Here is a 14,932-nt window from a genome sequence, read left to right on the forward strand (position 1 = left end):
CTCTGTCCGTTAATAGTGATCAGATTACCACGTCTACTTTCTGAAAGAAAGTGGACACAAACAATTTTCTCAATTATCACAGCTGTCACCACTTCCCCTGACTCAATAATATACCTAAGAGCAAATATCTAAAGCTAAGGCGCAATTGCTCTGGGGTCAACCAGTTTAAAATACAAGCCCTCAAATTGACATCAGCTCTTGAAGAACACTATCCTTCAAACATCATAGTTAGGGCCTTTAAAGAAGCTCTTGTCTGCGAAAGAGAATCATTATTACAACCTAAACGAAAACTCCCCAATTCTAACATCAACATGGATTGTCACCCTAGAGTTGTGACTAAATATAATATTTACTCTAAAGAGTTTTAAAAAAAAATTATACAAAAGAACTATCCTATTCTCAAAACAGATAAGATTCTTCTAACGGAGCTAGAGGAAAAACCCATTGTTACTTTTAAAAAAGCATCTAACTTACAGAATTTACTAGCCTCCAGTCACTTTAGACCATGCGATGAGGAACACAATAATAAAAAATATGTGGATTAAGACCCCCAAAAAATGGATGGGGAATTTCAAATGTAATAAACCCAGATGTATTACATGAAATTTCATTAATGATAATAGTACTTCGATCAAATCCCATTTTTCTGGCTCTTGTTTTGATATAGAACAATCTATTAATTGCTGCACAACATATGTGGTATATGCAATCACATGTGTATGGGGTATGCAATATGTTGGAAGTACCACTAGGATGTTGCATGTCAGGTTTCTGGAACTCTAACATACACAGGGGTAAGAGTCGACACAGTCTGCTTAGACATGTCAATTTAAAACACAAAAACGATGTTACGTGTATAAGCATACAAGATGTAAAACATATAGGTGAGACCACAAAAGGCGGTGATCGCTATAATCTTTTATGCACATGGGAAGCATTCTGATTTTCTCACTGATTACATTATTTTACCATGGTTTGAATAACTGTATTAAGATGAATAATATTTAGATTCCCCGCAAATTTAAAAGTTCTCACTATAGCTGCAACTATATGTGCTTATATACAGTAACTACATTCTAAAGATGTTATCAACTTGTCGTAATTTGGATGGATTTGGACGGATCTCCACACTATCCAAAAAGTCAGGCACATGTCGATATGGGCATGTGCATATACAGATGGGTCCACGTTTATCTTCTATAATATGAGTAACTGAGACTGGCCAGCCGCACTTAATCCCCTGCTGTAATGACTTAATCCCCTGCGGTATTGTTCTCTGTATTAATTGCAGCTGAGAACAATAGATGAAGGGTTTATGCTAATAAATCATGTTGTGCCTAGGTGCAGAAAACTAGTCAAGATAACCGTGGATAATCTGTATGGGTGGATATTTGCCTTTTCTAAATATGGGACTTTTTGTTCTATTGTATGGGCAGACCAGGGTTCCGATGCCAAGGCTATATGTGACTGTGAAAGTTATCCAGTTTCCAAGAATGATATCTACATGTGAAGAATCTATACAGGAATAAAGCTATGATTTATTCTAAAAACATGTTGCAAAGTGTTTTTTATTTATTTATGTGGCTCCTTAAGGTTAATTTTGGTATAATTATATATAAAAACCAATTATCTATATATATTCAGTGGTACTCCTTCTTAGATTGGTTGAACAATGTGCTTATCCCCTTTCTAATAAGCAGTAAGTTTAGAGCACAAATATACATTTGTTGTATTGTGTGGTATTTATAGGCACTGTGGTTGTGCTGTATGTTTCTATATTGTTGAACGGGGGAAAGAATCCCCATTGTCTGTATACATTTAGAATGTTTAAAATAACTTTGAAATGGTTGCTTTAATAGACACCATTGAAATTATGATTTTGTCTAACATTAATTTGTTTGATACTTTGATACAGATCAGCAGGTGGACTAAAGTGACCCAGCATATGCTGTGTCCATTTACAAATAAATATATATATATATATATATATATATATATATTGTCCATGGTGTAGGTGGCACTCAGAGACTAAATAGCAGTAAATGCAAAACCCTGCAGGGTGTGTTTATTAAAATGGTGATGTTTCTGGAATATCTCCCTTTCTTCAGACAACAAAGTGCAGTAAACAGCGACATTAAATAGACAAACAACTTACCCCCCTCCTCCAGTGTGGTCCATGATTCCGCCGGTGGACTCCTTGCACAAGCACTTCCAGTTTCTGCTTCGGACGTTGTGCCAGAAGTGATGTCACTCTCCGGCTCCCGGGACCATGGAAATGCACTGTAAATGAAAACAGTGTGATCAGTAATAGACATATAACTTAGTGAAATTATACAGTCACACATGTTACTGTTTTCATTTCAATACACGGAACTGGAGTGGAGGTGGGGCTAGAGAGCATGAGCCCAGCGGTAGCCGACTCCATCTCCTCCCACAGTTATGCCTCTGTATGCATGTATGTATATGTGTATATATATATATATATATATATATATACTGTATGTACAAGAAAGTCCTGCACTCTCATCACTGATTCCACAGGTGGGTGCTCCCAACAGAACGAAGTCCGCTTAAATAAACAAAATTCCACAAAGTTGAGGGTGCACTCTCAAAAGGATATCCAGGTTTTTCCAATCTGAGTTTTATTGTAGCCTCAAATAATTTGACGTTTCGATCCTGATAATGGATCTTTTTCAAGAAAGGCTGTACATAGATCATCAATTCCAATGTTTACATATTTACATATGTGTAAAAATATCTAAAAGAAACAGAACAAAGAACTAAACTCGGCCTCCCAGGTCCCGATGCATGGCAATAACATCAATACACATAATAAAATATTGATATGTAAGTAATGACAAAGACATGTTTTCTTATGGAGGAGTAAACATAAATATGTGCCCATACAACAGTGCCACTATATAATACGTGTCTAAAAGACTAATAGTGCCAAATTGTATAATTATCACACAGTGACAGTGTAATAACAGTGTAAAAGCACCAAAGCATGCACTAACCCTACAACACTATATACCTGGAATATCCAGTGATCATGACCAAAAGGCATAAACAGAATACAACATGCATCGTCTCCATCAAACAAATCAAGTAGTACTGAATAAAAATAGCTGGGTGTAAATATTAACTAAATCAAATCCAAAAGTCACCAATCAAATAACTACCTAATAAATACCTAGATATACAGTGAGATATTTGGAGCAGCATCCGGCAGATGGTAAAATAGGCATCGAAGGAAAGCTCAAAGCACTAAAAAATATATCATAATATGTAGCTTAACTGCCCCCTATACATCACAAGCAAGCCAAACCTCAGGATGGATCACCTTCTTCATCCAACAGATCGCCATGTTCACCGAAGCTGCACACACAACACAGTCCACGACCGGAAGTAAATATACTCCCCAACTTGGAAGTACCTTGGGCGTGCATTACAAAACTAACAGAAATGAATATAAAGGGATAACCTTATAAACACTCAATTTAACAGGGTCATCACATAAAACAGTGAACTAACAGCGGTGTGCGCCAGGCACAACATTGGCTCGTCAGGCCACGTATATCCCGTTAACAGTTGACACTCAGAATGCAATGCGTTCCACACGCCAGAAGCAGGAAGCCTATTGCGTTCCAGCACACAGCCCTCACCCAGGCAGAATTGGACGGATCTCCACACTATCCAAAAAGTCAAATTCAAATCACCATATCCCGCATACATAGATGATAATGGACAAGAGGCTTAAAGGGGGCAAAGTACTCTGGTGCTTACAATAATAAAATAAAATACATTCCTAAAAATGTTAATATAGGAAGGTTTTATATAGGCAAAATGTAATCACCACATAGCATCAATCAGATACATAAAATCCTTTGTAACATGATTAATCAAAATTAACCCAAACATTACCAGAGAATAAATGTAGAAACATTAAATATTGCCATTTGGGACCCAGGAGGATGGGACAGCAGAACATACATATAGTGATATCAAAAACAATGCCATAAATTTATACAAAGTAGATGTGCATGCATATACATATAACCATGCACATGGTACACATATATATACATACACATCAAGGGCAAGCACTAAAAGGCCCACATCGTACATCTCCACAGTAGTTAATAATAATGGAAACAAAGCCATAACTTTATACAAAATAAATGCGCATGCATATCCATATAGACATGCACATTATACACATAAGTATACATACATATCAAAGGCAAACAATAAAAGGCCCACATCATACAACTCCCTAGTGGTTATAAAAATAAACTCATGGGGTTAAATTAATTTAAGCCCATGGAAGACACGTTGTTTAAGCTTTAATAATCGATCACCTCCTGTTGTCGGGGGAGGTACCCAATCAATGAGTTTCCATTTTAAACTTGCCACTTGATGCTTGGGCTTCTAAATAGGGACGTGCCACCGGTTTATCAGACTCCCCACTATTTAAAGCTGCATGGATGGAAGATCGATGATTTTTCATCCGATCCATAAAATTCTGCATGGTCAGACCCACATAATACAGCCCACAGGGACATTTCAAGATGTAAAAAACATGATCCATTATACAATGCAGGTGGTGCTTAATGTTAATGTTGGGCCCATTATGTGGATGATTGAATATTGGTCCCACCATCATGGATCTACATATCGTGCAGTTACTACATGAAAAACATCCAGGGTTTTGTAACTAAAGCTACATTAACATGGCTGGCTATGGGCTACCCACCACATAAAACTCCCACAGAAGGCTTGATCCCCACATAATCAGACAGCTCTAAAACTCAACAGTATTTATCCCTGAAATAACAAGAACCCAGCCACCTTCCCCACATTCCAATAAACTTTTTCTCTGTATTTCTGGCCAGGAACACAAATTTTTCATGTGTAATAGATGCGTTAACCAGAGAGATCCAGGCTTGTAGGGTTGGGACTTCACTAGCCAGCCACAGTCTGTCTATGCAGACCTTGGCCAGACGTAGCATCTACTGGGCAGATCCAGAACCTCCTCATCTATAACTGCCAGTACACACGTTAGGGGTGTAAGTATAGTAGAAGGAATACCTGTATCAACTACAGCGCGTCTAACCTCCTCCCAAAATGCCGACACCATGGGACACAACCAAAGCTTATGCCAAAAGTCTGCTCCCAGACTTCCACACTTAGGGCATTTCGAGCTACGAGTTCCCCCAATATGCGACAGCCCCTCCGGGGTCATATATACCCTGTGTAATATGAACAATTGTATTTGTTGATATCGGAGGAAGTAGAAAGCTGACAAGAAACCATTGCACCTTCCCATATGTCATCCGACAATGGACCTAGATCAGATTCCCACTTAGTCTTAAGGGAAGCAAAGGGATCTATATGATGCATCTGAAGCATACGCCCATATATTTTAGAGTCCAAATGTCCAGATCCCACTGTTTGCAATAGCAATTTAACCAGGAAAAGGGTTGGAGGGCCATCAGGGAATTGGGCAGTCATAGCATGTCGCAATTGGAGGAAATGGAAGAAATACTCTGAGGGGACATTAAACTCTTGTTGAAGGTGCTGAAATAATCTAAATGCCCCACCAGTGTATAAATGTCCCAAAGAGACCACTCCCCACATCCTCCTAACTTGAAGCTGACACAGCTCGGACAATCCATATTTATTGTCCAATGGAGTGTCGTGGTCGATACCATGTCCCTGTAGTACAGAATGCGCTAGCCTCCAAATAGTAATATATTGCTGTTTGATCGGTGATGTGTTTGTTTATCCCAATAAGAGTATATAATTGGAATATTAGTAGGGTTTAATTTTGGTGTTAATCATTTGTCATTGCATTGTAATGTAGTGAAAAAAATGGTTACATTGTCTGATGAATCAGCAAAAATTACCTTTTATATTTCAGTAAGCTGCGGAGCCATTTTTACAAATTTAAATGGAAATATCTCTATGGAGTTTAATGTTTCTACTGCCTCTGATTCCTGTGTTTGGTACATTAGTGTTCCCAACAATTACAGAATTCACCTCAACTTTAATACATTCTTGTGAGTATAAATAGTAAAGAGTTTATAAAAAAAAAAAACCTACAGTATAGCACTGCATCTGGACATGCTAACATAGGTTGAAACATTGCGTAACAGAGGGTTTAATTTGTCCTTCTGCCTTCCAGTCTTTGGGGGTAATTCAGATATGATCACTGGGCAGCGATTTTTGCAGCCCTATGATCAGATAGTCACCGCCTACAGGGGGAGTGGGTTTTCGCTGTGCAGGTGTGCGATCACATATGTAGCAGAGCTGTACAAACTGTTTTTGTGCAGTCTCTGAGCAGTTTAGGACTTACTCAGCCGCTGCGATCACATTAGCATGTTCAGGACCGGATTTGGCGTCAGACACCCTCCCTTCAAATGCTTGGACACTTCTGCGTCTTTCTAAATACTCCCTGAAAACGTTCAGTTGACACCCACCAATGCCCTCTTCCTGTCAATCTCCTTGCGAACGCCTGTGCGAATGGATTCTTTGCACAAACCCATCGCTGACCAGTGATCCTCTATGCAGCCTTGCAAAGCGCCAGCGCATTGCGGTGCATATGCATGTGCAGTTCAGATCTGATCACCTGCTGTGCGAAAACGCACAGCAGTGATCAAATCTGAATTACCCCCTTTGTAGCCCCTCCCACACTATAACAATTCAAATTATCTGTGCAGTTATATCAGAATTAGATCAATATTCTGTTTGGATTGTGCAGAAACTTTATTTAAATTTGGATTCAAGGTGTAGAAAATGTAGCTGCTATAAATAACTCATTGTAAACATGGTAAGATTCAATTTATGAAATTATATCAGTATTTTTTTTCTGTCGTTTGTTTTCTTTGATAAATAAAATGTCCCTGTAATTCTGTTGACTAGGTTGAAGAATTCCATGTCATGTCATTCTTCTTTATTGTCGGTTTATGATGGAAGTCCGCGTGGATCACCTTTACTTGGACAACTATGCAATACAAGCACCAGAAATTTCAGTTCGTCATCAAACAGCTTAAGCATAATTTACTCCAGGATTAATGGAGGGCCAAGCTTGGATTTCTCTGCTTCATATTATGCTGACACGCCTAGCAACCAAAATAGTAATTTAGATTTACTATAAATAAGTATCAAAATACATATTTTTCTGTTTCATGTCTCTGTAAATATGAGCAAATGAATGTGTCAAAAGATGAAAATGATAAAAAAAGCAATCATTGTATCTGATGTAAACAAGTGGTAATGCAGCATTAGAATTATTGTAATCACTGTCAAGCAAATAACAGTAGTAAGCACCATGACGTGATCTTATAATTGTATTGAATAGGTTTAGAGATGCAATTTAAAATATACAACAGGAAACTTGGCAATAATTGTTATTTGACAGATTATCCTGATTTAAAAACATTCCTTTCAAAACTATAAAAAATGTTATCCAAAATGGGAATTTCTATATAAAAAAAAACATAATACCCATTCTTTTATTTTAAAAACTTGTTTTTAATAATCCACAAATGATTCAACAAGTAGAAAGAATTACAGAAGGAAGAAAGACTGCCTTGCCACAGTTTTACTTATACATAGGTGTACAGTGTATAAAATACAGTACAATTTTAATTTCAACTTTAATAATACTGTATCTCTGTAGATTTTGTTTTAAAATTTAGCATTTTTTGAAGTATATTTAAAAAAATGTATTTATTACTTTTGGTAAACCTAACAAATGGGAATGTGTAATATATTAACTATAATTGCTTTTCTGGGAATTTAGTTTTACATTTAATAATCTTCCTATATTGCCAAATGTATCTGTTCTCTGATGGTGATTGAACTATAAAGGCATATCATAATAATAATAATAATAATAATAATAATAATAGGTGTCTGCAATTATACGAGACTGTGAAACCAAACAGTGAATAATCAAAGTTGATACAATGAATAAATTAGTCCATACCATTCAGCAAAAGTACCGTAATTCAGCCTTAAGTTAGATAATTTGCTGCTGTGTGTATACCATGATTTTTATGCTAAATGTGCAAATTAAATGGATTAAAATAATTAAGAATTCTCCTTAATGCATTATGGAGGCTATTCAGAGGTGACCACATTATGATTGACAGGCAGTGGACATACGGGGCAGCAATGCGGCATTTGGGGGAGTGGACCAGGAAACGCATGCATGTCATGTACGTTTTTGGGTCTGGCTGATGATGCCGCCTGCGTTTCCTGAGATCGGAAACATGGAAGCGGTGTACACAGCCAAGCTGCTTATGCAGGGGATAAAACCTCAATTTGAGGTTTTTGCAATGCGATATTTAAGATACTATCACAATTGAATTGCATTCGCATTGCTGGGTGGTGCTACACATGCTGGACGGTCTTGCCCTGTACTAAGCGACCCCACCATGCAATTTCAGTGGTCACAGTTTTTCTAATTTAGCAAAAACTGCGACCAACTCTGAATAATCCCCTATGTTTGCAAATACCTAGCTGTGCATATCCTGAAATGTGTATACTATAAATTACTAATAACAATTCTGGGATTTTTATCTGCTTGCAGTCGTTCTCTCATGCTATTCAGACTACATGGATGTGCGGATATCTCTTAGGTATCTTCAATCTCTGGGACATAGTATAAATAATATTTATCTAAATGATCCTGCATGCCGCCCTCGGGTGATGTCAGAATGGCTGGAGTTTCACATCCCCTATCAGAGATGTTTAACAATGATGCAGGTAGGAAAGCATACGACTCCTATATATCTACCTATCTCATCATTATCTCATCATTATGCAGAAACACGGACACTGGAAAGGACCACAAATCACCTGAACATTTTTTTGGAGTAATCAAAGTTTTTTTGACCTTCAGCTGTACTATATTAATGATTTGTTGCTTTATCATTTGTTTGGTAACATAAGGTGTTTTTATTTTTCCTAATGCCTGTGTTACCAAGTTCATGATTAACATTACATAGTTACATAGTTAGTGAGGTTGAAAAGAGGCAAAATGCCCATCGGGTTCAACCTGTATTCTGTGATAAACTGTTCATATTATAATGCACCTGCTGAAGTAATAGTTTAGTACCAATTGACAACTATGATTCTACCACTCCCAGATATTAATGTCACTATGCTAAATGCTATAGCCCTGGATACTTTTTCCAGTAAAAAATGTGTCCAATCCATTTTTAAATGCATTTACAGGGTCTGCCATTATTACCTTCTCCGGCAGAGAGTTCCAAATCTTTATTGCCCTTACCGTGAAGAACCCTTTCCTACACTGTGTACGGAATTTTCTTCCCTTTCATCTCAGCGAGTGCCCACGTGTCCTATACAGAGTTCTTTTAATAAACAGATCACCTGCTAACTCCTTGTAATGACCCTTTACATATTTGAAGATATTAATAATGTCTCCTCTTAGATGCCTCTTTTCTAGTGTATACATATTTAACCTAGTAAGCCTTTCCTCATACTCCAGTGTCTCTAACCCATTAAACAATTTAGTAGCTCGCCTTTGAACTATTTCTAGTTCCCCAATATCTTTTTTTATAATATGGTGCCCAAAATTGAACAAAATATTCAAGGTGTGGATGTACCAATGATTTGTACAGTGGTAGGATTACATCCTTGCCCCTTGTCTCAATGCCCCATTTTATGCACGCAAGCATTGTGTACTGTTATTTAGTATATTATCTATGAGCACCCCAATATATTTTTCCACCACGGTTACCCTATATTTTCCCCATTTAAAGTGTAGGATGCATGTGTGTTTTTTGTCCCAAAATGCATATCTTTGCATTTTTCTATATTGAACCTCATTCACCATTTAGACGCCCAGGTTTCAAGTTTAAATAAGTCATTCTGTAGAGACTCCAAATTGCTTTCTGAATTAATTCCCTTACACAGTTTAGTATCATCTGCAAAGATTGACACTGTGCTTTTGAGGCCTATTCCTAGATAATTGATAAATATATTTAACAGTAACGGGCCAAGTACGGACCCTTGTGGTATTCCGCTGACTACTGGTGCCCAGCTGGAGAACGTCCCATTGACCACTACTCGTTGTATTCTGTTATCCAGCCAATTACCTATCCATGTGCAAATAGTAGATCCTAGGCCAAGTTCCCTTAATTTGATGATCAGTCTCCTGTGAGGCACTGTATCAAAGGCTTTTGCAAAATCTAAATACACCACATCCACTGCTTTTCCCTGGTCAAGATTCTCATTCACTTCCTCGTAGAAGTGAATTAAGTTAGTTTGACATGATCTGTCCCTTACAAACCCATGCTGACTTTTGCTAATAATCTTATTAACCTGCAGATAATCCTGTACGCGATCCCTTAAAATACCTTCCAATATTTGACCCACTATAAAGGTTAAACTAACTGGTCTATGATTACCAGGATTATTTTTAGTTCCCTTTTTAAATAAAGGCACAACCTCAGCTATGCGCCAATCCTTTGGTACCATGCCTGATGTAACTGAACTATGAAAAATCATGTATAGAGGTTTTGCTAGCTGTGAACTAAGCTCCATAATAACTCTGGGATGAAAACCATCTGGGCCTGGTGATTTATCAATCTTCATGTTGCTTAGTCTCTCCAGGATTACTTCCTCAATTAAACAAGCATCAAGCCAGGAGTCATTACCTTCACTATCGTTATGCACTACTCTCACCGTCTGATCTTCTCTGGTGAATACTGATGAAAAAAAATGTGTTCAGTATTTCAGCTTTCATTTTGTCATTGTTTAGCAGTGCTCCCAATTCATCTTTTAGTGTGCCTACTAGCTCCTTCTTTAACCTTTTAATCTTTATGTATTTATAAAAACCTTTAGGATTGGTTTTACTCTCTATAGCGATTTGTTTTCCGTTTACAATTTTAGCACCTCATTACTTTTTTGCATTTTTTATTGCATTCCTTATAATGCTGGAATGACTCCTCCCCTTTATTAGATTTAAATGTTTTGAATGGATGCCTCTTTTTAGCCATTGCTTCTTTGACCTCCTTATTGAGCCACATTGCAAATGAATTTGTGAATATTACTATCAAGTAAAACGTTAAAAGCTACCCACATTTTCGTTATGTCTTTTCCATGAAACAACACTACCCAGTCAATGTCGTTTAGTGCCTGTCTCAGCATATTGAAGTTAGCTTTTCTAAAGTTAAATGTTTCAGTTGTTCCCTTTATAGCTACTGTATGTTTCTTGAAACTGATGTCGATCGTGATCATTTAGTGGTCACTGTTTCCCAAGGTCTCCCCAACTTTAGTGTTTGATAGAATGTTAACATTATTGGTAATAACTAGGTCCAGAATAGTTTTATCTCTAGTTGGGTCCTAAGCTAATTAGGTCAAGTATTGATCCTTTAATGTATTTAAGAACCTGCTGCTTCTAGTTTTTACACATGAATCGTTATTCCAACTTATATCTGGATAGTTAAAATCCACTAACACTAGGATGTCCCCCATTCCAGCAGCTTTTTCAATTTGAAGTAAGAGTTGTTCCTCATCATGTACACTAATATACGGTTGCTTGTAGCATGTGCCAATAACTAGTTTCTTTGCTTCTGTGCCCCCACTTGTGATATCAACCCATAGTGACTCCACATTATCTCCAGTCCCCTCGTAAATACCATCTATTAAATTTGGTTTTAGAGATGATTTAACAAAGAAACATACCCCTCCTCCACTTTGGTAGCCCTATCCCTCTTTAAAAGAGAATATCCCTCCAAATTTGCTACCCAGTCATGAGAGTCATCCCACCATGTTTCCTTAATACCTATAATATCATACTGAGATTTTGATACAAGCCATTCCAATTCCCCCATTTTACCTGATAGGTTTCTTGCATTCGCAAGCAAACATTTTAGCTTAGCATCTCCCTTGCCCGTTAGCTTTAATGGTGTCTTATCTATATTTACAAGTGCCTTTCTAGACTTACCCTTACTGATTGTTATTCTCCTCCCTCCCTTTCCACCCTTGTCATACTTAATACAGCCTTCCTCACTATTATCTCTATTTGACCTATTAAGACTTTCTAACCCCCCCTGATGTTAGTATCTTCCCTTATGCTATGGACATCATTTTCTATATACCATATTGTTGAGCCATATTCTTCATTAGGTCATAAATTGGGAATATCCTGGGCACTACCTGTATCAGTATTTCCAGTGTCAATACCCATGCAAATACTGTTGCCCTTGCTGGCTGATCTTTCGCTCCCCCCTTCTCCACCCCTAAATTTTTCAGTACCCCATCCTAACTGTTCTCACTGTCTGACCCGTACCTGCTAGCTAAACCCTCCCCCCAGGCTCCTAGTTTAAAAGCTCCTCCAACCTTCTAAGCATCCTGCCCTCCAGCACCGCAGCCCCCTCCTCATTCATGTGTAATCCATTGCAACATAAAAGATGGCGCCTGACTGAGAAGTGAACACTTCTGAACACAAACACTTACTTTCTACACCAGTCTCTAAGCCACACATTTACCTCTCTAATCTCCCTCTACCTCCCTGGGCTAGCTCGTGACACTCTAAATATTTCAGAGAATATTGCCCTAGCTGTCCTTGCCTTAAGTTTCTTGCCTAATTCCCTATAGTCTTTTTTAAGGATATCCCACCTACCACTAATGTTGTCATTGGTGCCAGCATGCTCCAAGACTGCTGGGTCTTTACCAGCCCCTCCCAACAATCTATCTACCTGGTCCGCGATGTGCCATACCCGAGCACCCGGAAGACAACAGACTGTATGGCAATCGCGGTCCCGGTAGCAGATTTCCCTGTCTGTTTTCCCGATAATAGAAACCCCTACCACCACAATCTGACTAGGTAATTCATTAACTTTTTTCCCTTCTGTAGCGGGAGGACTGCTCCTCTGGTTGCTAGAAGGAACATTCTCCTCCGGTTCTGTAATTTTCTCACTGCCATCCTCAGAATATTCATCCAGTTGGGTGAATTAGTTGGGGTTTGGCAGATCGGAGATGTCCTGCCTCCCACTCCCCCTATTCTTCTTCCTTTTAACCATGACCCAGCTGTCTACCTGATCATCCTTGTCTACCAGTGATCCCCCCCTGAAACTCCTCCGCCGTTCTATCTAAACTTTGCTCACGATTGTGAATACTCCTCAGTCACATAATGGTCCACTCTAGATCAGTTACCTGGGCTTCCAGGGCGGCCATTCGCTCACATCTCATGCAGATGTACCCACACTCGGACTGTTGTGCCAAGTGCGCATACATCGTGCACGACATGCACTGAGTGAGATTCTCAATTCTGGCCACCCCCATTTTTAATTAGTGCTAACTTCCTGTTACCTTCAGAAAAAAAAGAGGGGGACAACTATAGATAGGACAATATATAAGGGATAATAAATAAATAAAGGACAATTAAAGGATAAATTAAGTACAAATTAAGTACAAATAAAATATAGTAAAGGACACAATCTAAGCAATACAATAAAGTACTATAGCCTAGCTGTGAAGAGAACCAATATTCAACAACACAACAGTAATTGATAAAACAATACAATCAAGGACAAGGGGAGATATAGAAGGACAGGAAAAAAAATCAGTCACTTATACAGTAATGTAGTTATGCTTATACTTATCGATCCTTGTGAGCACCCTTTATCTTTTTCTTTATCGCAGTATTAGTCCCCGGCTCTCTACAGCAAGCTCCTCAAGTAGTAGCAGCAGCAATTGCAGCAGTCTCCGCCCCCCTCCGTCATGCTCCTCTGATAGCCGCAGCAGCAATCTCCAGCCCACTTGTGTAGCTCCTACTAGCAGCAGTAGGTTCTGATCCCTCAGGCAGGCTGTGGGGGCAGCAATTTGCAGCTCGGCCATGGCAGTGTCACTGGGCAGCCCCTAGTACATACTCACACAAAAACGCACACACACACACACACACACACACACACACACACACAATGGGGGTCATTCCAAGTTGATCGCTAGCTGCCGTTGTTCGCAGCACAACAATCAGTCTAAAAATTGGCATTTCTGCGTATGGACCGCAATGCACATGCGCGATGTATGGGTATAAAGTCCATTGTGGTTTTGCACAGGGTCTAGCGAAGCTTCATTCACACAGCACGATGCATGGAAGATTGACATGAAGTGGGCATTTCTGGGTGTTAACCGACCGTTTTCAGGGAGTGCTTAGAAAAATGCAGGCGTGTCGGGGAAAACGCAGGCGTGGCTTGGCGTTCGCTGGGCGGGTGTGTGATGTCAAAAGCCGTCCCTCTGTTGTTAGAATCAATGCACATGAAGAGTAGCTACAGGGCTGATCTTGTTTTGCACAAAATTATTTTGCAGGCGCTCTGCTGCACAAGCATTTGCACTTCTGCTAAAAGTAGCTAGCGAGCGATCAACTCGGAATGACCCCCAATATCTCAGCCCTACTCACCCAAAAGATGCAGCCCCTCATACAATAACACAACCCCTAACACACACACACACACACACACACACACACACACACACACACACACACACTTCACACACAAAAACACAGCCCCTCACACTCTCACACAATGGCCCTTATTCCGAGTCGTTCGCTCGTTCTTTTTCATCGCATCGCAGTGAAAATCCGCTTAGTACGCATGCGCAATGTTCGCACTGCGACTGCGCCAAGTAATTTTGCTATGAAGAAAGGATTTTTACTCACGGCTTTTTCTTCGCTCCGGCGATCGTAGTGTGATTGACAGGAAATGGGTGTTACTGGGCGGAAACACGGCGTTTTATGGGCGTGTGGTTGAAAACGCTACAGTTTCCGGAAAAACCCAGGAGTGGCTGGAGAAACGGGGGAGTGTGGAGCTACTCTAAAACTGCTAAGTAGTTTGTGATCGCAATATTGCGAATACATCGGTCGCAATTTTAAGAAGCTAAGATACACTCC

General features: G+C 39.1%; 1 protein-coding gene across 1 annotated transcript in view; it reads left to right on the forward strand.

The window, feature by feature from the left end:
• Window positions 1-14,932, forward strand: part of LOC135057366 (deleted in malignant brain tumors 1 protein) — a 42,937-nt gene that overhangs the window by 7,754 nt on the left and 20,251 nt on the right. The window contains exons 2-4 of the mRNA XM_063963254.1: window positions 5,867-6,062; window positions 6,925-7,139; window positions 8,600-8,775. Coding sequence (XP_063819324.1) covers window positions 5,867-6,062; window positions 6,925-7,139; window positions 8,600-8,775 — 587 coding nt within the window. The remainder of the gene's footprint in view (window positions 1-5,866; window positions 6,063-6,924; window positions 7,140-8,599; window positions 8,776-14,932) is intronic.

This window comes from Pseudophryne corroboree, chromosome 3 (genome assembly GCF_028390025.1).
Source record: "Pseudophryne corroboree isolate aPseCor3 chromosome 3, aPseCor3.hap2, whole genome shotgun sequence".
In the NCBI taxonomy this organism is placed as follows: Eukaryota; Metazoa; Chordata; class Amphibia; order Anura; family Myobatrachidae; genus Pseudophryne; species Pseudophryne corroboree.